This window comes from Microchirus variegatus (genome assembly GCF_963457635.1).
Source record: "Microchirus variegatus genome assembly, chromosome: 8".
NCBI lineage: Eukaryota > Metazoa > Chordata > Actinopteri > Pleuronectiformes > Soleidae > Microchirus > Microchirus variegatus.
In genome coordinates, this window is record NC_139809.1 from 17,940,961 (window position 1) to 17,967,166 (window position 26,206).

A 26,206-nucleotide genomic window follows, 5' to 3' on the forward strand; every position below is an offset into this window, starting at 1 on the left:
TTCTCAAAGTTTTGATACCTGAGGGCCAATTTAGGAACCCAACATTGGACTGAGGGCCGCCAAAGGAAAAAACAGGGGAAAAAAACTGAAATAAATTGCATTTGTACTAATTTTAATGACCAGATTGCAGTTCTACAGTTTAGCGTTAAGTAATATAAGCGTTAATATAATGTCATTTAAGCGTTAATATAATAACGCTTTATAATTTACTGGGTAATTACCCAGTATTTTGGACATTGTTCTTACCTTCTAATTACATGTTAATACCAAGTAACACATTTCTGTTACCATATATTTACTGGGTAAATAGCTAGTAATTGGGGGCTGTAGCTACCTGCTTATTACCAGCTTATAACCCAATAATACACTAAAATTCATCATATAGAAACCAGGTAAATACCCAGTATTTTTGTTTACACTTATTGGTCTGTATCCAGTAATGTCCAATAAACATTTAACAAGCTTAGTAGCTCCTGGATTAAAACTATCAACTGTAATTCACTGCGGGCCGCCAGAAATGTTTCTGCGGGCCACCATTGGCCCCCGGGCCGCACTTTGAGAACCAATGCCGTAAAGTGATCAATTCTCTTCACTCTTAGAAATAAAAGTGCTAAGTAGAACCATATAAGGTTCTTCTGCTTGTCCTCATAGGAGAACCCTTTTTGGCTCCAGGTAGAACCTTTTATAAAGGTTCCACCACCTGAAACCCTTTTGGAGGGTTCCACCTTGATCCCTTTTTAAACCCTTTATTCAGGAAAGGGATTATAAAGGGTCCTCTGGGTCAAAATGGTTATTACTGGAACCATTAGTGTTACAAAGAACCCTTGAAAACCCCTTTTTCTGGAAAGGGTTTTCCAGAAGAAAATGGTTCCAGGTCGAACCTCAGCCCTTGTAGAAGGACCCTTTTGGAACCCTTATTACTAAGAGTGTACCTGGGTGTTTTACATTTCAACCCCTTCCTTGAGGCACCTATGTGTTTTTAACTCTTCACATGACACTACAGCAAAAACCCCAGTCGACTCTACACTTATCCTGTAGCGCCCTCTGCTGGTGGAAAGCCTGACTTCAACTTTCACTTCTGGCAAGGTGACATGTTGAAATGGAAGGTCTATTTTCCACTGTAAGAACTGCAAGAAGTTAAGTTTGATTATATATCACATTTAAAACAATGGAAATTTGGAATCAGACACAACAAAGACCCAAATAAAACAAAGTAGTAGAAGAGAAACAGATTTAGGATAACAGAGCATCTGAGACTGGAATGAAAGCAAGTTTGAGGACAGCAACAGAGAAGAATCTACTGCTTTTAGATTTTAAGTGAGAGAATGGGACTGATAGGATAGAGCTGACAGGAGGGCGGACAAACGAGATCTGCTGCTCCATCACACACACACGCACGCACAAACACACGTAGTTTAGCTCCCAGCCACAAGATGGCAGCATGGTGCCCGGTGATAAGGCGGTGGAGGTGGACAGAGAGAGCAGTGCAGCCATAGATATAAACAGGGTAGATGTCTCGTCCGCGCTGCCGGCCAATGGAGAAAAGGGGGTCGAACGTCCGCACTGGCGGCCATCTTGTCACAGTCAGCGCGCTCACCCATGTGTTGTAGTGGTACATGGACTTATTTAAATAACCATAACTTGCTCAAGTTTCTACCGATTTTCAAACAGTTTGGTTTGTTATAAACGTCAGAGATGTAGTTATTATGATACTGCATATTTAGGCATAATTATAATCATGGCTTAAATGTTAACCATTAAATAACCATGGGCTTTAAATAACATTAAACAGAACAGAAAGGTGCAATGAATGTACACACCCACACACACACACAAGGTATTTATATTCAATCAATATATGGGCTACTAAAACTCAGGATACAGAATGGCATGAGATATATGTATAATTTTATATAGGAATATTTCTAATGTAATAGAATAATTTGAATTATTACATGCTTAATTTAAACAAGTAATAATTCAAATTATTGTATTATATTAGTAATATTCGTTTTATTTAATTTATTTGCAATTAAAAAATAAAGGTGCAAGATTTCCCTTTACAAACATACAAGAAATCAAGAAATGCTGCATGTTGAAATCCCCACCCTGTAGAGAGAACGAGACTAGTCTGGAGGTATACACATGAATTAATATAAATCAATATAATATAAATGTACATTCATTGCACCTGTCTGTTCTGTTTAATGTTATTTGAAGCCCATGGTTATAATTATTCATAAACATTGTGTCATAATAACTTCATCGCTGACGTTTATAACAAACTAAACTGTTTGAAAATCGGTAGAAAATTGAGCAAGTTATGGTTATTTAAATAAGTCCATGTACCACTACAACACATGGGTGAGCGAGCTGACTGTGACAACATGGCCGCCACTGCGTTCGACTACATTGGCCTGGCAGCGCGGACGAGACATCTACCCTTTCCTATATCTATGCCCTTGTGTATATCTATGAGTGCCGCTGTGTTTCCTGGTTGTCGTTGTCACAGAGGCTGGAGCAGAGATGTCTTCTAACGACGACTTGTTTGACGATATTCTTCTGGCAGAAGAACGGTGAGTGTTCTCGTCGTTGCTCTATGACATGATGTGATACACGTGTCTAAGTCTGTCGACCGCGTGACTCGGCTTTCACCTCGTTTTACAAGCGTTTTCTTCAATGAAAAGAGTGAAATCGAACAGAAAGTTGTGTTAAGCGATTGTCCGCACACAGCGCCCTCTGGCACGGTGGATGAAGGAAACGGGATAAACGGCCGCCTGAGTATAAAGTGAGTATTTTGTTTTGTATCTTTCTATTTATTTTTTACCACCACATTTGTCCATGTTTATATGTAACGCCAGCTGATGAGCTAACGTTAGCATCTTTACAGTTCATTTACTTACATGCTACTGTACGAACAGATACTTTGATTCCCTAACGTTGTGCTCGTTGATTTGCAGTAATATCACCATCGGATCCAGAGAGACTGGGCTTTTACCTGCCTGTGTTCAGAAGAAGATACTCAGCTCCTGAAACGCAGTGTTTATGAAGACTGTTGATGTTCACGATGAGCTATACTAAGTCTGATTTATCCTTTTATGATTATTAATATTAAAAATTGAAAAATCATATACGTTGTGGTATGTTTTCTAGCCCACTAGATGAAAAGTGATTTAATTTGGAGAAAAGGGTTGATAAACACTTCAGAGTTAGAGCTACTTTGTTTACTGCTTACAACTGCATCATTTATATGGTGTAAATCTAACTTGTCTAGTATAGTAATATAACAAAATCAGTAACAATTCAGCTTCCTTCAACGAGTCTTTACTTTACACAAGTGTGCAAATGCATGCAGGGTGTGAAGGTGAAAAAAATATCTTTATTATTCACAAAGGAAAATGTTTTACCATCATATTGAAGTACAAATTAAAATCAACAAGCATCCAAATCTAAAAGCATATCTAACACAATATGCAAACAAAAAATAAAGAATGAAACGGGTCAGAATCTGATGTGGGACAGCTGGAGGAGTCACAGTGGTGAAGAGGAGCAGAGCTGGATGCTGTGAAGAGTTTCTCCAATACTCTGTTAAACCATGCTTCTCCTTTAAAGGACAAATAATACGTTTACACATAAAATATGAAAGAGGATTTTTACTTTTTCTCCAGGAAAACAAACCTTTCAGCAAAATGGTAACCTTTCTGAGGAGGTGACATCACTACATCAATGCCGCTTGTGTTCTAAATGGAGAGCAGTGTGTAGGAATGACACGCAAATGAGTCAAATGTGTATGGAACCAGGCCTTAATCCATTCACTGTGAAGGAATCAACGCAGTTAATGTGGCCATGTAAACAGCCAAGTAACAGGACTGAAAGGTAGAAATAATCTGAAGCCACAAAGTGACATTTCTACTTTCCAGGTTTCGAGGAGAAGGCTACCGTGAGGGATTTGAGAGTGGGAAAAGTCGAGGATTTCTGGAGGGCCGCAGGCATGGGGCCTGTCATGGAGCCAAGTTATCCACAGAGGTGAGTGAGTTACTGCAGAGCAATTTATGGAAACAGGACACAGAGTGGAGGTGTTGTAGTCATGCTGTAGTCCAACTTTATGTCTAGGTATTCATGATATGGAAAAAACACTTCTACAGATAGTTGATCACCTGCTTCTCATGGCCAATAATTTCACATTATCTAATGACAAACAACACTTCTGACTCTTAAGCAGTACAATTATTCTTCATGTAAAGCACCAAAATATAGTGACTGGATCAAAATATGTGATAATAATGTAAACTCAAGTTCATCTTTTATATGTTAAAGCTTTGCCGAGCTGGAAGCCAGAGGCTGCTTCATCAGCAGATAACAACTAACACAGTGACAGACAATGTCGTCCTCCAAACATTTTACACAAGCATTCTCTCCTTTGTTCCCCGTTGTCCAGATATGGTGTCAACAGCTTTGCAAAGCACTATGAATGTGTGTGACCTGGAGTGTGTCAGTGTATAGGAGTAACGGCTTTGTCCGTGTTGTAGTCATCATCCAGCCACTGAGCTGTAAAAACTATGAATGTGTGTGGAGAGACCACATCATCTATGGCCAGTATTCTCCATTATGAAAAGATTATTGATGCATTTACAATTCTCTTTGAAAACATGGTGTGATTCATGTTTGAGTATTTACTTCCGCTTGCATTGTACGACTTTGTTAGATTTCACCGATTCTTGAGAATTTGGCTAAAACGGGTTTTAATTTTGAAAGAAAAAAGTTACTTATATTACAAAATCTGAAGGTATCTCATTGTAGACCAAGGTCTTGGCTGTTCAGCGAATTTGGTCTAATATGTATTTAGAGTTTTTAAATCATTATCTGGCATTCTTAGTCCACATATATGCTGTTAAATGTTGAATATTCACTTTTGTTCCTTTTTTATACTGTTTCACGTGTACTCCTTTAAAAGATCTAACATAGAATTTTTACTTTAAGCCTAAATAGAAAAAAAAAATGTTTTATTTAAAAACACATTTTGTATTAAAAGAGACTATTCCTTTAATATATCAACAGTACTGAAGAAACATATTGTAAGCATATTTATTCAAAACAAATACAACTCCCACTGATAACAGTGACTTTAGAACAGACCGTGGTGACAGTGGCCTCATTTCAACATTAATTCCAAAATGTATACCACCCAAGTTTATGGCTTCTTGCTTCACAACTTTATTTAACTATTTGGTCAAAAACATAACAATCCTGAGTACTGTGTAAAATTACCCCATCTCCATATTGTCAAATATCAAATCATCATTGTAAATAGTAGTAGTCATTACCAGTAAGAATAATGTACAGTGGATCACTGACATCATCTAACTGTCATCTACTCACAAAATAATTAACTCTGTTCTTCTGTAAACTGTATATTGGACGTGAAGCACAGATAACAACAATTGTGAGCACTGTGGCAAACATTCAATAAGAAACATATACTGAAGGTTCAATTAGCAATAGGCTATCATTAATAACAGTTGAAGTTGAGTGTAATGACTATGGAACTGGTGGGAATTACATTGAATGTTAGATTTGGTTAAATGTTGTCATGCCTTTTTCATTTGGCTTTAGTCATTGGAGATGCATAGCCTGCATTACATTACAAACATTACTAGAGTCACTGAAATGATAAACTAGGCTCAATCAGCCCTGCTCCACATGAGCAATAAAAAGATGCACCATCAAGGTGGTGTGCAATTAAAAAAAACAAGACGGGTACAAAAAATAAAATAAAGTCTCATGCATTCAGTGTGAGACTTGATTTAATTTGTACCTTTCATGTTGTTTCAATGACTGTATTGATATTATCTTACCCCATACTGTTCCTCTAACCTACAGATTTCCTTCTATTATGGGTTTGCCATCACCTGGAAATGTCTTCTCCAAAATATCACAGACAACAAATCAAGGTACAGTTTCCACAAACAACTTTGAATGTTATGACGCATCTCATGACCAACAATACTCAGTTGGGTAACGTCCAACTGACCCGGCGTCAGTTGGACGTTTTTTTTGGCGTGACCCGTCTTCAAACAAAGTCTTCAGACCATGTACAGTTGTCTATGTAATAGCATGTTATACAAACATGATTACATTGTTTTATTTTGAAATTAAAAACAAAAACTTACCCCAAAAAACCTATAAACTAGTGCTCATTGTATGCGGAGCTGCAACCACATCTGACTTTTCCCAAATCTTTGATGCAATGGCGGCACGTGCGCTGCCACTAACCGTGCAGGAAGTAGTTTAAGTTAAGATTAGAGTTGGTTAGTTTGTCCAAATGAAAGGAAGTCAGTGCTATGTGCTAAGAAGCTGCACAACCATGTGTCTGTGTGTGTCTGTGTGTGTCTGTGTGCGCCCCCTTCAGGAAGCGTCTGAAAGCTCTGGACGCTCTGATGACTCTGGTCCAGTCCTCTCCCCATGATGACCCACAGTCTGCAGCGCTGCAGGAGGACATGGAGAAAATTCGAGCCAAGTTCAGACAGGTACTGCATGTAGCATGAAAGATGTCCATGTGTTCATGATGGCAACTCAGCAGCCAGGTTTATGTGACATACTGTATGTTCATATGTTTACTGTGTACTAGGTTTGCTCGATGTTGAATGCTCCAACGGACTTCAAGGATTACATCAAAACCTCTGAGGGGACTTCCTTCTGAATCTGTCCTGATGATGATGATGGTGATGATGATGAAGAAGAAAAGGAGCAACAGAGCTGACCCACAGAGTGACTTTCAGCTCTGGTTTCCTGACTGCTGTGTGGTGACTTTCGTGTTTCTTCTCTGCTCTCAGGCTGTAGTGCGACACACACTCTTCCACGTAAGGTAGAGAGAGGACTACAGAGAATGGTAAAAATGTGGGAAACACTGGATGTGAAGAGCTTAGTGGCCAAAATCATGGACAAGCCTATTGTACTTTTCCCCACGCTCTCACCCTAAGCCTCTGCTTGTAAGCATGGGCTCATTTCTCTGTGCACGTCTATGCATTAACAGAAAATGCTGGAGACCAAACGGAGCCATCAAGACAATACAAAGTGTGCTGATCTCATATGGTATATGATTCCCCTCCTCTGTTATACTGAGTCACAACTAGGGGTGTCACCATTCTACAAATGCAAACTTGAAAAATAAAACAGTTAATGGTGCAGTCAGTGGAGATGAAGTCGTCTTGACAGCTGTTTTATCCTCTGCAGTCCAAACCAGATTGTTGTTGTTGGACTGTGATTAAAGGGCTTCATTACAGTGGTTTAGTCTATGTACAGTGCCTTTAGATGATGTTTGTTGTGATTTGGCGCTATACAAATAAAATTGAATTGAATAGAATTTAGTGTGATTAAGAAACTGAATTACTAAAAGTCAAAAAGTACATTTACCTCTGAAGTAAATTTGCATTTAGGTGACAGCTGATGAGTGTTGTGTCGGTCATGAGTGATTTGTTCAAAAGTACGACTCATTTGAGTGAACGAACTGACTGGGATCACTTCATGAACTGATTCGTTCCTTTCTTGGTTCAGTTGAGCTCATCAGCGATTGTGGTGGCCGGGAGTGGAACTGCTCGTGAAGTCGTTCGCCGACGCCGTCACTCACTCGTGAATCTTCGGCAAATGATGCCAGCCAACTTACGTAGAGTGGTGAGGAAGTGACTGGTAAGAAGAACTGTCTGCTGTGCTGCTGTGATTCGTTCACGCTGTCGGTCACTGAGTCGCTCATGATTTGTGAACGAACTGACACACAGAGAACTGGTGAACTGTGGCTGTGGACATTAATCTCGCGGACGAACTGACACACAGAGAGCTGTTGAACTGTGGCTGAGGACATGAATCTTGTCCGCGCTGTCACTCACTCTATGACCCGCGGCGCGAACATACTGCACTCAGGGAGGAGGTGAGTCACGTAGCAGGGCACTGGGCTCCTGCTAAGCACTGAACGATTCGGTGAACGAATCATTTTAATGAAATCCTTTTTTTTTCATTTTCACTGTTTCACTCCACCATTTTCAACAATGTGAAGCTGAAATGTTCACATTTCCTTGAGCCAGGGTTAAAAAATATGTCTGCATTGCCTTTAATAGCATCTTTGAAAAGCAATGTGTTTGAAAGAGCAAAAATATAGTCTTTTAACATACCAACATGTGCCTTGACTTTGTCCTTCTCTGTGATGATATCAGCCGGCGGAGATGGCTGCTGTTCTTATTTCGACACTCTCCATTGTCTTATTAAGATTTTGTCACAACAACTTTGTATCACAAGTGGGATCAACTGAGTCAGTGGCCGTTTCTCAATATTCATACTTGTGCGTACTTGCGTCCTCCCGTACTTGTGAAAACGACATCAGCCTCAGTCCAAGTTCTGTTCCAATTCTCAAGAACGCGAGCAGTGAGTACTGTTCTCATACCCGGAAGTGTTCTCGCTCCGCCCATTTTACTAAGTATGCATCGGGTGGTGACTTGAGCGTACTTGGGAAAGCCATATATCCCAGAATACATTTCGGCGGATCATGTCGGAGCAGAAAACGCACAACTGTAAGTACAAACCTGAAATAAATATATTTCTGTGTCCCGGAACGCAGTTTTAAAATCATTTGAGGTGTGAAATTAGTCATTCAGAGTCTAAACATGTGCTGTGTGTGTTAAGATATGACGTATTTATAGTTTGGCAGCGACGTTGTCGGCGGTGATCAGCTCCGCCTCTGTGGACGCTCGGTGCGCACTGTGAGCGGACATAGAGCAGCTTAGCTCCGCCTGTCCTGAGGACCAATCGCAACTCTTGTGACGGACACTTCATGCAGTCATATTTCATGCAGTCGGAGACGACACAGAGGGACACTTTACGCAGGAGTATAAATTGGGCTTTACAGGTTCATCCTCATTCTCTGTCCCACCGTCATCATAGCTAGGAGCGGGGAAGGTGGACCGACTAGCCCCGGGAGGGCTAACTTTAGCACCAGCTTCTTCTGTCAGCTGCATCTCACCGTCTTCAGCTTGTTCAATATTTGGCCTGTTCTTTCTGGACATCATTTGTGCCCCTTCTCACTTGTTTTCCTGTACTTGTTTTAATCACTTCTTGTAAAGAGCTCCCTTACTAAGCCGCCATCTCCTCTAAACCCGGAACCGGAAGCCTCTAAACTCGATATTTAAGCTGTAAGAAATCTGTGATAATTTGTTTCAGGTATTTAACTGTGATAAATGTTGTGTTATTAAAGCACACGCGTGAGTCCACTGTATGTAGGTTAAACAGAAGTCCAAATTAGGTGCTAACAAAGATAATTGTGATTAATCGACTAATCTTAAAAAAATATTTATAGATTAGTCGACAACAAAAATAATCTTTAGTTGCAGCCCTATTTTGATTCCTCCTTTAGGAAGTGGCATATCTTGTATGTCACCGAAGACTGGATCTATAGCTATTCTGACCTGTTGCTCAATGAACTTGACGATGTCAGTGAAACAAGCTCTTCGATCCTCTCTGTCCAAAATGTGACACACGCTTGCTCTCCATTTATCTTTTAGTTTATATGGAAGTTTCTGGATCACAGTTACCATACTTGCTGGCATATTTAGATCTTCCAAGTGTTGCAGTTCTTCCATAGCATTGGAACATTCATCCAGGTAAAGTGCATATGCTTGAAGTCCTTTAATGTCCTCAGAATGAACACTTAACACAGTGATCCTTTCCATATAGGCTGCTGTTTAAAGAGTAACTCAACTCTTAAATCAGGTTAAAACTAGTGTATATGGTTATCTAGTAATATTATTCACTGAAATGGGTAAACACTTCCCATTACATTTGAATTTTCGTATAAGATGACTTTACCGGTTCCACCAACTGTGGTCCTCTAACCCCCCCAGTTGTGATTGTGCTTGCTGTCACTCGATGATCATGCCTCCAGCGGTGCTCACTCACCCCTCCTTCCCCTCCCCACTCACTGATAACTCACTGCCCACTTTTTGAAGATTTTAAAAATCAGGCATCAGGAGTCAGGAGTTCCCCTTTAAACCATTTCCAAAATGCTCTTTAAACAACTGCATAATGACAGCATAAGATCTATCTGGAGTCGTATGAAGGTAGCTGCGTATGAGATCCCTTGGCTGCTGTGATGTGCTCAAGATCAAACGAGCAGTCTCCTTTACTGTTAGTCTTTATTCCACACAATGCTCGAAAAAATGATTTGAAGAGGATCTTCACCATAAACTGAAACTGCTAAGTTTGCATTCGAACAAGGAGTATTGTGCTCTAATGTTGTGGTTGCAGCAAACTGTAGAGATCTCCTGATGTTTGATTGTTGCCTTGAGAAGGTGAAGAGAGTTGAATGATTTCAGGCCTTGTTTGCCTCTCCAGAGGATCCAAAGTTGATTGGTGCACTGTTTGCATATCCTGCTTATCATGAGTTGCTTCCCACCAGGGACAAAAATACATTGGACCACTGTTACACAAGTCTGAAATATGTGTAACAGTAACAGCAGAGCCCCTGCTGGGTTTGTTTATCTTGGGCCACTACAGCCACCGTAGCTCTCTTTCCCGTCGGGCACGCCCAAGATATCCATTCAGTTGCCAGCTGGGGTAGTCACCTTCTATAAACCAGGCTGAACCGGTGGGCTCCCCGAGATACCTAATCTGCAGTGTGTGAGCGCTCCGTATCCGTATCCGTGTGATCCTCTATTTAATTTCTGTCATTTGGCCTGGCCTTTGTTTGACAGCCCCTGAATTATTGTCCAAACATTTTGGCTCCCTCCACCGTGGCAACAAGGCGTTTGCGGTACTGGCTGCCCCAGTAGTTTGTTGTAGGACCCTTGATATTAGGAGTGTTAACCACCACTCTTCCCAGATTAATAGCGACATGGCTGTTTATGGGACAGGCTGCTAGACCCGAGCCCTGTTCTACATGCACCTCACCCGGTCTTCGTAGTGGTAACGTGCACCTCACCATTCGCTGTGATCACCTTTTTGCCGAGCTTATGTGTGTGTGTGTGTGTCTAGGGGTGTATAGGCACAGGTAACCGCCCTCCCTTCCACAGCTAATATTATTCCTCCCTGTAATCAGTGTGTTGGTGGCAGCCATTACCCCTTTCCCCTTGTCATACAGCTTATTACAAATTGATTTGCTTATGTGAGACCTCTTGTCTCTAAACAAGACACTAACTGCAACAAATCTTGGTGTGAGTACTTAGCGTTGTTGAGCACTTTTGAGCCAAGACCTATGCATTACCAGCCGGTCACATATGCATATCATTCTGTACCCCGTGCAGCCTTGTCCACCTTATTCTTACCTTCAGGCAGAAACTAAGAACTGCCAAGCCTGTAGTTGGGACAGTGAGGAAGTGGACTGATGAGGAAAAACAGGAACTACAGGCCTGTATTGATTCCACCGATTGGAGTGTTTTTGAAGCTGCGGCCACCAACCTCAACAAATTAACAGACACTGTGACATTCTACATCAGTTTTTGTGAGGATGTATGTGTGCCAAATAAGACTTCTCGCACATACCACAACATCAAACCGTGGTTCACCCCTAAATTGAAACACCTTCGTCGTGCCAAGGAGGATGCCTACAGGAGTGGGGACAGAGTTCTATACAGCCAAGCCAGGAAATCACTGACAAACAAGATCAGAGCGGCCAAGAGGCTCTACTCTGAAAAGCCGAAGAACAACTTCTCAGCCAACACCTCATCGTCAGTGTGGCGAGGCCTCCAGGAGATCACTGGTTACAGGAGGTGCCCTGGCCCAACTGTTGAGGTCAACAAAGCCCTGGCTGACAACCTAAGGCACTTTTTATTGTCGGTTTTGAGAATCTCCAACCATTCCCCATCCTACACCCACCAACACACAGCCTCCTACTACTGCACCCGACTCATCTCCTTGGAGCTGCTACCGAGCAGGACATAGCCAGACCGCAGCGAACTGTGAGGTCTGCTGAGCGCATCATTGGCTTTCCCCTGCCCTCTATCCAAGACTTGTTCTCCTCCAGGGCTCGCAAGAGGACAGAGAACATCATAAAGGACTCCTCTCACCCCGCTCACGTACTTTTTTAACTACTCCCGTCTGGCAGACGGTTCAGAGACCTCCAGACCAGGACTAACGGGCACCCGAGCACCTTCTTCTCCTCTACAGTCTCTCTATTAAACAAGTGACTTACAGTTCATTGGACTACACGTATCTACTGCACTTTACCTCATCTTGCACAACACCTTGCACTATATTTATATCTCCTCTGTACAATTGTAATACAACCACTGCACAATAGTATACATCAAACTCTCTAATAATTGTATACCATTCCTGCACTGCTCTGGTCATCCACCAACTCGTTTGATGCCTTTTATTTATATTTAATTTTTTTTTTTGCTAGAGAGACACCATGGACCGGCAAAAAAAAATCCTTGCAAAACTATCCAAACCAACGTGGCCGGATGTGAAAAAATAATTGCCCCCCTTGTAAAATCATCATGTGGCTGTGGTTAATCACATTTTTTGGAAAATTTCCATATACCAAATAAGAAATCAATGTCAATCAAACGCCCCACATTGCATATTCATTAAGACAAGACCGCTAAATGGGTTGAGTGCTATTTTGCCCGTCTGCAAGACGCAATCCTCGTTGCGCCCTGTTAGTAAATCAGCATCCGCATGTGATATCCAGTTTGTACACGTTTTTGCTTTAGCTTTAGTCAATCAGGCACTTTGTGTGTTTTGAGACTTGCGTGTGTTTTTGGACTTGCGTATGTTTTGGGACTTGCGTGTGTTTTGAGACGTGTGTTTTGGGACTTGCGTGTGTTTTGGGACTTGCGTGTGTTTTGGGACTTGCTTATGTTTTGAAACTTCCATGGGTTTTGAAACTTCCATGTGTTTTGGGACTTGCGTGTGTTTTGAGACGTGTGTGTTTTGGGACTTATGTGTGTTTTTGGACTTGCTTGTGTTTTGAAACTTCCATGTGTTTTGAAACTTCCATGTGTTTTGAGACTTGGTTTCATGATAATAATCACATTAAACTAATCGCCAGCAGGTGTAGCGATTACCTGGAAACATGTGCAGTACTTTCAAAATATATATATGTAATCAAATGTTATAGAAGTGATAAATAGAGCCAAGGGATTTCACTGACCTGTTATTCTTTTTTTATGTTATACATATTGAACAGAATCATTCATTCATTATGTGCTGGGTCGAGAATTTGTGATTTGTGATTAACAATGTTAAGGCAGTATTCTAACATTTGGGAACGATAAAAAGTCACAAAGAAATTAAGATGGGAAAAAACAAAATGGGAATCATTTAAGAATCAACAGCAAAGAGGAAGTCAGTACAAAAGGAGAACAGCAGCCAGTCTGTTGTAAAAGTGAGTTTTCCATAATGAGTGTAACTGTGAGCAGCTGGTTAATGCTAAATCTCTGTTCCTCGCTCTGGATAAAAGCAGGTCACCAACCTGAGCTATGAACAGTGTATGTACACAGTGTGGACATGCTCACACACAATTGTGTGTGTGTGTGTGTGAGCGTGCGTGCGTGTCAAGCAGCAGGTGAATGCTGTCTTCTAGTCGGAAGCCTCTAAAGGAAAACAGAGAAAAGAGAGAAATGGAGGAGGGGGAGAATGCAGAGGAGGAGGAGAGGAAGGGGGAACCGGGTCTGGAAGAGAATGTAGAGGAATGTGGGGAGCAGGTGGTGAGTGGTGACATGAAAAGCAGTGGTGACAAATGCAGCCGTCCGGTCGTCTGCAGCAGAAAAGCCCTCAGAATGAAACGGTGGCATTGGATTTCACCACAAACACACAAGGTGAAGGAGGAGGAGGAGCCCATATCAGCCCACACTGAACACATGAGATGTTCACCAGGATCAGCAAGGTTTTCTATCATAGTGCCATTTTATCCACACAGAAATGGCATTTTGGGAGCACAGAATATATATTTTCACTTCACCTAACAGAATGGGAGTGAAGTATTGTTTTGAATGGCTTTGTGTGTCAGTCTGTCTGGTTGTTTGTTCCACTTGCTTCTGCACTTGCCAATATGACCAGCAGAGGCCGCCAGAGGCTTGTTGGGTGAATGGGGTGAAGTCTGCCATCTCGTCCAAAATGGGTCCAAAATGGGACCAAAAGCTCATAGTTAGTGCCTGTTAGAATGCATTGCAGTGCAAGCATCTATTGTAATCGTACTGTGTTTATTCCGCTTCTTCAAATTCCTCTTCCTCCCAAAACTTTTCCGCATAACTCGTCTCGCAGTTTTGAGAAAACCCCCACACATCTTATATATAAAATGTGCGGTTTGATCGGAAATCGTGTGCTATGACTTTTCTAAGCACGTAATCATGGTGACAAAAAAAGTGTTAATAATTTCCACATACACATACATGGAAACGGTAGAAAACATGCTCAGAGCCCAGACCACTTTAGAACTTCCCAATGTTGTCACAGGTAGAGCCCTGAAACTTCAAATGTGAGGCCAGAGACCCGTCCTGAACATCATTTGCCAATGATGACCTCCCTACAGGAAGTGGAACACCCGAAACAGGAAGTTAAATGTAACTTTGCCATTGAGGGAAGGAAACTACCCTGGACATGTTTAGGGACACACCCTTGACCCAACAATAAGTTGGCCAACTAACTAACTTTGCTGAACATTGACTGATCTGCATGAAACATGATATGTGAGACCAGGGACCCGTCCTGAACGTGTCTGCAAAAGACACGTTCAGGAAGTGTTCCAACAGGAAGTGGAATGCCTGAAACAGGAAGTAAAGTCTAACATTGTCCCATCTTCACAAAACTTGAAAAGGGTGACAAGTGAACTTCCCTGAACACATTTTTTTTTTGCCCGAAAAATTGGCATACTAAACTTTGACAATTTTGTCAAATTTTGGACGACATACCAAATTCACCAACAAAAGTCATAGTTTAGTATGTTCTCCTAAATGTGGCAAAAAAGTCATAATCCAGTATGTTGTCCAAAATCGCTCCAAAAAGTCATAGCTTAGGATGACCTCCAAAATAGCTCAAAAAAGTCATAGTATAGTATTTCGTACAAAATGTGACAAAAAAGTCATAGTGTAGTATGTTGTCCAAAATCACTCAAAAAAGTCATAGTGTAATATGTCGTCCAAGATGTGACAAAAAAGTCATAGTTTAGTATGTCGTCCAAAATTGCTCAAAAAGTCATAGTTTAGGATGTTGTCCAAAATGTGACAAAAAAGTCATAGCTTAGTATGTCATCCAAAATGTGACAAAAAAGTCATAGTTAAGTATGTTGTCCAAAATGTGACAAAAAAAGTCATAGTTTAGTATGTTGTCCAAAATGTGACAAAAAAGTCATAGTTATGTATGTCGTCCAAAATCACAAAAAAGTCATAGTTTAGTATGTCGTCCAAAATTGCTCAAAAAGTCATAGTTTAGGATGTTGTCCAAAATGTGACAAAAAAGTCATAGTTTAGTATGTCGTCCAAATGTGACAAAAAAGTCATAGTTTAGGATGTTGTCCAAAATGTGACAAAAAAGTCATAGTTTAGTATGTCGTCCAAAATTGCTCAAAAAGTCATAGCTTAGTATGTCGTCCAAAATGTGACAAAAAAGTCGTGGCTTAGTATGTCTTCCAAAATGTGACAAAAAAGTCATAGTTAAGTATGTCGTCCAAAATGTGACAAAAAAGTCATAGTTTGGTATGTTGTCCAAAATGTGACAAAAAAAGTCATAGTTTAGTATGTCATCCAAAATTGCTCAAAAAGTCATAGTTTAGTATGTTGTCCAAAATGTGACAAAAAAGCCATAGTTTAGTATGTTGTCCAAAATGTGACAAAAAAGTCATAGTTATGTATGTCGTCCAAAATCACAAAAAAGTCATAGTTTAGTATGTCGTCCAAAATTGCTCAAAAAGTCATAGTTTAGGATGTTGTCCAAAATGTGACAAAAAAGTCATAGTTTAGTATGTCGTCCAAATGTGACAAAAAAGTCATAGTTTAGGATGTTGTCCAAAATGTGACAAAAAAGTCATAGTTTAGTATGTCGTCCAAAATTGCTCAAAAAGTCATAGCTTAGTATGTCGTCCAAAATGTGACAAAAAAGTCATAGCTTAGTATGTCGTCCAAAATGTGACAAAAAAGTCATAGTTAAGTATGTCGTCCAAAATCACAAAAAAGTCATAGTTTAGTATGTTGTCCAAAATGTGACAAAAAAGCCATAGTTTAGTATGTTGTCCAAAATCACAAAAAAGTCATAGTTTAGTATGTCGTCCAAAATGTGACAAAAAAGTCATAGTTTAGTATGTCGACCAAAATGTGACAAAAAAGTCATAGCTTAGTATGTCATCCAAAATGTGACAACAAAGTCATAGTTAAGTATGTTGTCCAAAATGTGACAAAAAAAGTCATAGTTTAGTATGTCGTCCAAAATTGCTCAAAAAGTCATAGTTTAGGATGTTGTCCAAAATGTGACAAAAAAGTCATAGTTTAGTATGTCGTCCAAAATTGCTCAAAAAGTCATAGTTTAGGATGTTGTCCAAAATGTGACAAAAAAGTCATAGTTTAGTATGTTGTCCAAAATGTGACAAAAAAGTCATAGTTATGTATGTCGTCCAAAATCACAAAAAAGTCATAGTTTAGTATGTCGTCCAAAATTGCTCAAAAAGTCATAGTTTAGGATGTTGTCCAAAATGTGACAAAAAAGTCATAGTTTAGTATGTCGTCCAAATGTGACAAAAAAGTCATAGTTTAGGATGTTGTCCAAAATGTGACAAAAAAGTCATAGTTTAGTATGTCGTCCAAATGTGACAAAAAAGTCATAGTTTAGGATGTTGTCCAAAATGTGACAAAAAAGTCATAGTTTAGTATGTCGTCCAAAATTGCTCAAAAAGTCATAGCTTAGTATGTCGTCCAAAATGTGACAAAAAAGTCATAGCTTAGTATGTCGTCCAAAATGTGACAAAAAAGTCATAGTTAAGTATGTCGTCCAAAATCACAAAAAAGTCATAGTTTAGTATGTTGTCCAAAATTTGACAAAAAAGCCATAGTTTAGTATGTTGTCCAAAATCACAAAAAAGTCATAGTTTAGTATGTCGTCCAAAATGTGACAAAAAAGTCATAGTTTAGTATGTTGTCCAAAATGTGACAAAAAAGTCATAGTTTAGTATGTCGTCCAAAATGTGACAAAAAAGTCATAGCTTAGTATGTCATCCAAAATGTGACAACAAAGTCATAGTTAAGTATGTTGTCCAAAATGTGACAAAAAAAGTCATAGTTTAGTATGTCGTCCAAAATTGCTCAAAAAGTCATAGTTTAGGATGTTGTCCAAAATGTGACAAAAAAGTCATAGTTTAGTATGTCGTCCAAAATTGCTCAAAAAGTCATAGTTTAGGATGTTGTCCAAAATGTGACAAAAAAGTCATAGTTTAGTATGTCGTCCAAATGTGACAAAAAAGTCATAGTTTAGGATGTTGTCCAAAATGTGACAAAAAAGTCATAGTTTAGTATGTCGTCCAAAATTGCTCAAAAAGTCATAGCTTAGTATGTTGTCCAAAATGTGACAAAAAAGTCATAGCTTAGTATGTCGTCCAAAATGTGACAAAAAAGTCATAGTTAAGTATGTCGTCCAAAATGTGACAAAAAAGTCATAGTTTGGTATGTTGTCCAAAATGTGACAAAAAAGTCATAGTTTAGTATGTCGTCCAAAATTGCTCAAAAAGTCATAGTTTAGGATGTTGTCCAAAATGTGACAAAAAAGCCATAGTTTAGTATGTTGTCCAAAATGTGACAAAAAAGTCATAGTTATGTATGTCGTCCAAAATCACAAAAAAGTCATAGTTTAGTATGTCGTCCAAAATTGCTCAAAAAGTCATAGTTTAGGATGTTGTCCAAAATGTGACAAAAAAGTCATAGTTTAGTATGTCGTCCAAATGTGACAAAAAAGTCATAGTTTAGGATGTTGTCCAAAATGTGACAAAAAAGTCATAGTTTAGTATGTCGTCCAAAATTGCTCAAAAAGTCATAGCTTAGTATGTCGTCCAAAATGTGACAAAAAAGTCATAGCTTAGTATGTCGTCCAAAATGTGACAAAAAAGTCATAGTTAAGTATGTTGTCCAAAATCACAAAAAAGTCATAGTTTAGTATGTCGTCCAAAATGTGACAAAAAAGTCATAGTTTAGTATGTCGTCCAAAATGTGACAAAAAAGCCATAGTTTAGTATGTTGTCCAAAATCACAAAAAAGTCATAGTTTATTATGTTGTCCAAAATGTGACAAAAAAGTCATAGCTTAGTATGTCATCCAAAATGTGACAACAAAGTCATAGTTAAGTATGTTGTCCAAAATGTGACAAAAAAAGTCATAGTTTAGTATGTCGTCCAAAATTGCTCAAAAAGTCATAGTTTAGGATGTTGTCCAAAATGTGACAAAAAAGTCATAGTTTAGTATGTCGTCCAAAATTGCTCAAAAAGTCATAGTTTAGGATGTTGTCCAAAATGTGACAAAAAAGCCATAGTTTAGTATGTTGTCCAAAATGTGACAAAAAAGTCATAGTTATGTATGTCGTCCAAAATCACAAAAAAGTCATAGTTTAGTATGTCGTCCAAAATTGCTCAAAAAGTCATAGTTTAGGATGTTGTCCAAAATGTGACAAAAAAGTCATAGTTTAGTATGTCGTCCAAATGTGACAAAAAAGTCATAGTTTAGGATGTTGTCCAAAATGTGACAAAAAAGTCATAGTTTAGTATGTCGTCCAAAATTGCTCAAAAAGTCATAGCTTAGTATGTCGTCCAAAATGTGACAAAAAAGTCATAGCTTAGTATGTCGTCCAAAATGTGACAAAAAAGTCATAGTTAAGTATGTTGTCCAAAATCACAAGAAAGTCATAGTTTAGTATGTCGTCCAAAATGTGACAAAAAAGTCATAGTTTAGTATGTCGTCCAAAATGTGACAAAAAAGCCATAGTTTAGTATGTTGTCCAAAATCACAAAAAAGTCATAGTTTAGTATGTTGTCCAAAATGTGACAAAAAAGTCATAGTTTAGTATGTCGTCCAAAATGTGACAAAAAAGTCATAGTTTAGTATGTCGTCCAAAATGTGACAAAAAAGTCATAGTTTAGTTTGTCGTCCAAAATGTGACAAAAAAATCATAGTTTAATATGTCGTCCAAAATGTGACAAAAAAGTCATAGTTTAATATGTCGTCCAAAATGTGACAAAAAAGTCATAGTTTAGTATGTCGTCCAAAATGTGACAAAAAAGTCATAGTTTAGTATGTTGTCCAAAATCACAAAAAAGTCATAGTTTAGTATGTCGTCCAAAATGTGACAAAAAAGCCATAGTTTAGTATGTTGTCCAAAATGTGACAAAAAAGCCATAGTTTAGTATGTTGTCCAAAATGTGACAAAAAAGTCATAGTTTAGTATGTTGTCCAAAATGTGAAAAAAAAGCCATAGTTTAGTATGTTGTCCAAAATGTGACAAAAAGCCATAGTTTAGTATGTTGTCCAAAATCACAAAAAAGTCATAGTTTAGTATGTCGTCCAAAATGTGACAAAAAGTCATAGTTTAGTATGTTGTCCAAAATGTGACAAAAAAGTCATAGTTTAGTATGTTGTCCAAAATGTGACAAAAAAGCCATAGTTTAGTATGTTGTCCAAAATCACAAAAAAGTCATAGTTTAGTATGTCGTCCAAAATGTGACAAAAAAGTCATAGTTTATTATGTTGTCCACAATGTGACAAAAAAGTCATAGTTTAGTATGTCGTCCAATATGTGACAAAAAAGCCATAGTTTAGTATGTTGTCCAAAATCACAAAAAAGTCATAGTTTAGTATGTTGTCCAAAATGTGACAAAAAAGTCATAGTTTAGTATGTCGTCCAAAATGTGACAAAAAAGTCATAGTTTAGTATGTTGTCCAAAATGTGACAAAAAAGTCATAGTTTAGTATGTCGTCCAAAATGTGACAAAAAAGTCATAGTTTAATATGTCGTCCAAAATGTGACAAAAAAGTCATAGTTTAGTATGTCGTCCAAAATGTGACAAAAAAGTCATAGTTTAGTATGTTGTCCAAAATCACAAAAAAGTCATAGTTAAGTATGTAGTCCAAAATGTGACAAAAAAGTCATAGTTTAGTATGTCGTCCAAAATGTGACAAAAAGCCATAATTTAGTATGTTGTCCAAAATGTGAAAAAAAAGCCATAGTTTAGTATGTTGTCCAAAATGTGAAAAAAAGCCATAGTTTAGTATGTTGTCCAAAATGTGAAAAAAAAGTCATAGTTTAGTATGTTGTCCAAAATGTGAAAAAAAAGCCATAGTTTAGTATGTTGTCCAAAATGTGAAAAAAAAGCCATAGTTTAGTATGTTGTCCAAAATCACAAAAAAGTCATAGTTTAGTATGTTGTCCAAAATGTGACAAAAAAGTCATAGTTTAGTATGTCGTCCAAAATGTGACAAAAAAGTCATAGTTTAGTATGTTGTCCAAAATGTGACAAAAAAGTCATAGTTTAGTATGTTGTCCAAAATGTGACAAAAAAGTCGTAGTTTAGTATGTTGTCCAAAATCACAAAAAAGTCATAGTTTAGTATGTCGTCCAAAATGTGACAAAAAAGTCATAGTTTAGTATGTTGTCCAAAATGTGACAAAAAAGTCGTAGTTTAGTATGTTGTCCAAAATGTGACAAAAAAGTCGTAGTTTAGTATGTTGTCCAAAATCACAAAAAAGTCATAGTTAAGTATGTCGTCCAAAATGTGACAAAAAAGTCATAGTTAAGTATGTCGTCCAAAATGTGACAAAAAAGTCATAGTTTAGTATGTCGTCCAAAATGTGACAAAAAAAGCCATAGTTTAGTATGTTGTCCAAAATCACAAAAAAGTCATAGTTTTTTGAAGTGAACCTTTACAGAGACATCTGTATTGTTATAGTTGTGCACAATCTTCATTTGGAATGGGGAGTAAAAGTTCCATTGCGGTTGGACCGCTGGAGGGGCCGATTGTGAAGTTAAGTATCTGGACCAGGTGGTGCAATGTTGGTTTTCTGCCAATGGACTTCTGCTGACATCAGCAGCAGCCTCACAACATCTGCCCAACCCAACAACATCAGCAGGTGAAATCAGCCCTTCCACTACCAGCTTCCACATCACTTCATGACTTCCAGTCTGGCGACTGGGTGGTGATAAAGGACCTAAGAAGGAAGCACTGGCACTCCAAACGGTGGTAAAGTCCATTCCAGGTGCTCCTGAAAGCTCATACTGCTGTGAAGATCGCAAAGAGAGCAATGTGGGTTCACGCTGTCAATCTGAACAACACCAGGACGAACAAGCGCAAGGAGAGGACAACACAAGGAATAACGCCATAAATTCAACAACCACCAACTAGACATCAAAACCTTTGTCCCAATAGACTACACCATACACCACCTGATCCTATACTATTACTTTATTCTATTTTATCTTATTTTATTTGTATACTTTTGTTTTAACTGTTAGTGATTAATCAAACAGTTATTACACTCAAAATCAAAACACTGCCGCGAGTCGTCTCCGCCCCCCTTCCAGAGTCGAGGTTGCCAAAGTGGTTAGCATATCCTCCGTCAGCGAGGAGCGACCATTTTATCATAAATCAAGTGGCTCTAAGACACACAATTCTGTTCTCTCAGTAAAGATCAAGATGTATTATAATTTATAGTAATGTTAGCTATAGACTAGGGATGGACATAGATGGAATAACTTGATATTTGACAGAACTGTCCTTCATTTTTGCCTCCCCTTTTATAATGTTATATAGCAGGGCTGCCCACTTTTGAGAAAACCTTGGAGTGAGACATCGTGGCATGCGGGGAAAATTACCACAACACACACCCAATATATTTATTTATAGTAATATTTTATCTATCCAATATTTTATCCAATGATCGTTGCATTGCCCACAGGACAGCAAAGAGCAGTACACGGTGCTGTTGTGTGTGTGTACCATCAGAGGTGGAATCAACTGTAAACTGTCTGCCAAGACCCAGGTTCTAGCTCGACTAGCAACACTTAAAGAGGCACACTCTGAATACTGAATAAACACATAAAACAGATGAGAGTGCTTCTTTTGTGTCCAAGCTGATTAAAAGGAGTAAACACAACAGGGGAATCAGTCTGAAAATGCTGCACAGCCCCAGCAGACCAACAAATGGAAGTCATTGCACCCACTTCCACAACAGGTGAACAGACCCGGGTTGGCCCTGGACACTAGCATGCAACCCCCTGATATAGCACAGGAAATATTATCCTATGCCGATGGCTGTGGAATATTTAGCATTGCACCCACCCAAGGCAACAGACCTGTGGGTTTTTTGAATCCATGGCCTTTCCTGTGCAAAACACATTAGATTAAATCAGACTGATCAAACTGTCACATTAACTCAGTCACAAGTGATGTTCGGAAAAGTTCGGACATGCAGCTTTAAAAAAACTCACCCGTAACATTGTCTTTGTACAGACTGATGACAATGCCCTGAAAATGTGTCCCAATGAGCTTGTCACCAGAAGCAGAGACGGTGTGGATGTCAGGATTGCCAAAGAACTACAGTATGAGGACCATAGGCAGGCCGCACTATTAGGCAAACCAGGACGCATTCAAGGTCCTTTGGGGGCCCCCCTCTTTATATATTTGTCCCCATATTTATTGCTTTTATAAAAAATCTCTTCACAATAGTAGCATCAGGATGTCTAATTTGATCAATTACTCATGTTTTGACTGTCTTTCTGCCAACCGTGCACCTCCTTCAGTCTGCGGTACATGGACTGTTCCATGTTACACATCATGCTTATGATGCTGCAAGTGTGCGGAAATGATTACGGCGCGTGGAAACCAAAACTAGCAGTAAGAACGAGAGCGAAAAGATAAAATGAAGCGAAAAACAGGTCACCAAAAAAGAGGAAGAGGGACCAAAGGCAGGAGTTCATTTCAAAGCTGCCAAAGATATCAAGCTTTTTTACAAGAGCTGCAGTGGCAATCATCAACTTCCTGTTAGAGAGAAACCTTCCTCTCTGTGCCCAAAACTTTATGAACCAGGCAATGGAAATTTCTTCAAGTCAAGTTCAGTTAATGTGCACAGTTTGACACTGTGATGCGTGAGCATCTCAGACGAATCCAAGCTAAGGAAGCCTCAGACACATACCTTGCTAACTGTCATACGACAAAGGCTGCAATATGCAGGGCAAGACCCAGGGGGTCTAGAAGAGAGTGCTAGATCTCCACAGCAAGGCCTTGGTGTTCCTAGGTGTTCCCTGTGGAAGTCACACACTGAACCTTGTTGTTGGTGACGCAGCCAAGTCATCAGTGGCATCAGTCAGTTTCTTTGGTCTGTTGCAGCGTCTCTACTTCTCTCTCCAGCTCCTCAGTACACTGCTGGACTATGTGAAGACATTCACCATAAAGGCACTGTCTACAACAAGGTGGGAATGTCGAAATTGAAGCTGTCAAAGCTGTTTCGGTATCAGTTGCCTGACATCCTAAATGCATTGACCGCACTAGAGGAAAAGTGGGATGCAGAAGTTGCCTGGTGAGCTTGAGGGATCTTCAAGGAGATGCAGACATGGCCTTTTCTGGTAAGCACTATTGTATGGTACAATGTTTTATACCAGATCAACAAAGTCAGCAAGCTTCTGCAAAGCCCCGCCCTCAGTGTCAGCTGATACATTCAGGAGAGAAATCACTGCAGGAATTCAGAGAAATGGCATTCAACTCAGTTAAAACAGATGCCAGGGAAATTGCAGAGGAGATTGAGGTAGAAATGAGCTGTCCAGAGGTCTGAAAGTGAAGATTAAAAAGACAGTTTGAATATGAAGGAGGAGAAGAAACACAGGGTACAGCAGAAGAGATCTTCAAATGAGAGTTTTTTCTTCCTCTTGTCGATACCGCCCTGGTCACTGTCAAAGAAAGGTTTTCCCATATGGAAACATTTTTCCAGCTTTATGGATTTCTGTACTCCAAGGACCTGATGAAAAGCACCTGAGGCTGGAGGAGGGCAGCTCAGTCCTTCACCACAGACATCTCAACACCATCAGAGATGCTAAATCACATCTCAAGGAGAACATAGTTGACCTGTATCCAAATTTAAGTATTGCACACAGGCTCCTTTTTACTGTAGCTTCAGGTGAGAGAAGCTTTTCTAAACTAAAACATACCTGTGAACCACCATGACACAGGAAAGGCTGTCTTCCCTTGCTGTTCTTTCGATTGAGCAGGAAATGAGAAAATCTTTAGACATGAAAGACGTCATCGCAGTATTTGCTGATGCAAAGGCTCGCAAAGTCAAGTTTTAGGAAAGATGAAGATACAACTCATGACACTGAAAGAGAGAGGAGAAAAAGCTTAGAGATGTCACTGAGAGAGAGAGTGGAGACGGGAGAGGCAAAGAAACAGTGAGACTGAAGAGGTAAATGATGACATATGAGGTTAACAGTGTAATATGTGTCATCATAACTGATCTTATTGTTTTGCATGCTATTCTCAATTTGCAGGTGACACAAGATAGACCACAAGGCCTTGCTGTTAATCTTATTTCTTTTTTAAAAATACATTTTTATTTTACCCTCAAATAACAAATGTCAAATCTTTACTAATATTGCATAACCAAAGTCATATGAATCTGTGTTAATAGTCAGTGACAACATGCATTTGTCAGGGGCTGAAGAAGATCAGGAGAACTAAAGTTGAGACAAATTAAAAATCTATTTGCACACATCCCTGCTTTAGGACAATATGAGAGTTTGCAATATTCATAGAAAAGGATGTTTAATCCAATATGGATTACACTGGCTGAGTGTGATGGAAGAAAGGAAGGATAGTGACTTTTGTTCATCCCTTGTATGGAGTATCTCATTCTGCGATATAAGGTATATTAGACCGGTAGATGCAGGGGCCCCCAAATGACTGTTCGTCTGGAGCCCACAAATATCTAAGTTCACCACTGTTTATAACATAATGGTGATGAACACTGGTTGGAAGGGCCCCCTGGGAATTTTTGCTTAGGGCCCCTACAGACTCTAGAATCGCCTCTGGTTTTTTTTTTGTATACCTTAACACAAAATAGGGCTACAGGTTCACAAATCCTTGTTACATCTACACAAATCCTATCCTGTGCATCACAAATTCCAACAGTCATGCACTCAACACTTTTGCTTCGATCGTTGCGGTGCAGTTGGCGCAAAACACATTCGCACACCTGTGTTTCATAATCTGAGAACATGCACAACATTTGTGCATTTGTAAACCAAAACGTGAACTAATGCATCAGAAGTTGTGCATCTGTGAAATAATTTCTCATTGATAAAATTATATAGATCATTGAGCATTTTCTTGCACAACTACAAGTCAATTGATACAAGTCAACTCAAATCTGCTTCTACGAGTTTCAGCTGTTGTACAGATACTTTTTCTCCTCGCTGGGTGGTATAAGTGGTGCAAAAGGATTGTAACTTGTGCACGAAAGAAAACAAGGCTTAGAGTGGGAAGGCCTTAGGAAGCTCTCTGCTAATTTTTGAGTGACAGCTCAGTCGCAGATTTACAAGATTTAAAGGGACACTGTGTAGTATTTATGGGTTTATATAACTCAAAATCCACTTTTTTATACATATTATGTGCTCCTACGTTGTCTAGTCGCTGTATAATATTCTTTGTTTCATTTTCGTAGTGTTTCAAAAAGTCATGTAAAATAACATGGTCACGGGCCGCGGTTGCATAGCCACTGTTAGCAGCGAGACGCCATGTTTCTACCGGAGCCTGTAAGGACAAACGCGAGAGAACAAAACAAGCGTCTCTTTACTTGTAGCGGAAGTCCCGCCTCCTCTCTCTCCGCTTCGTCTGCTACGGCCGCGGTAGCTCGCCCTCTCCCTCACCTCACGAACCTCATCTGCTGACACGGAGAAAGACAACGAGGACGACATTTGACCAGCTGAGGATACCGTAGCGCTCAGGGAAGGGAGGGGGTGAGCAGAGGAGCAGTTCTTTGTTGTAAATTTCAGCCTCTCCTCTAGATGGCACTATAAACTACTTACTTCACCTTTAAAGTGTCAGATATACAAGAAAATAAAGTTGCAGATTTATGAGATTAAAAGTACATTTCCATTTCATTAAATATATAAAATACACCTTCATAAATGTTACCCCGAGCACAAGTCCTGCACCCGACAAAATCTTCAGCAAAATGCAGGCACCGTCAAAATTTTGCTGCAGAATTTT

The 26,206-nt window shown here is 39.3% G+C and overlaps 1 protein-coding gene across 1 annotated transcript; it reads left to right on the forward strand.

Annotated features, from left to right (window-relative positions):
* The first annotated feature begins 2,516 nt into the window (after positions 1-2,516).
* lto1 (LTO1 maturation factor of ABCE1) lies at positions 2,517-7,170 on the forward strand. The gene is made up of 5 exons (XM_083894037.1): positions 2,517-2,576; positions 3,921-4,026; positions 5,881-5,951; positions 6,410-6,527; positions 6,629-7,170. Exons 1-5 carry the CDS (start codon positions 2,527-2,529, stop codon positions 6,698-6,700), a joined length of 417 nt encoding a protein of 138 aa, XP_083750163.1. The 5' UTR covers positions 2,517-2,526; the 3' UTR covers positions 6,701-7,170.
* The last annotated feature ends 19,036 nt before the right edge of the window (positions 7,171-26,206 follow it).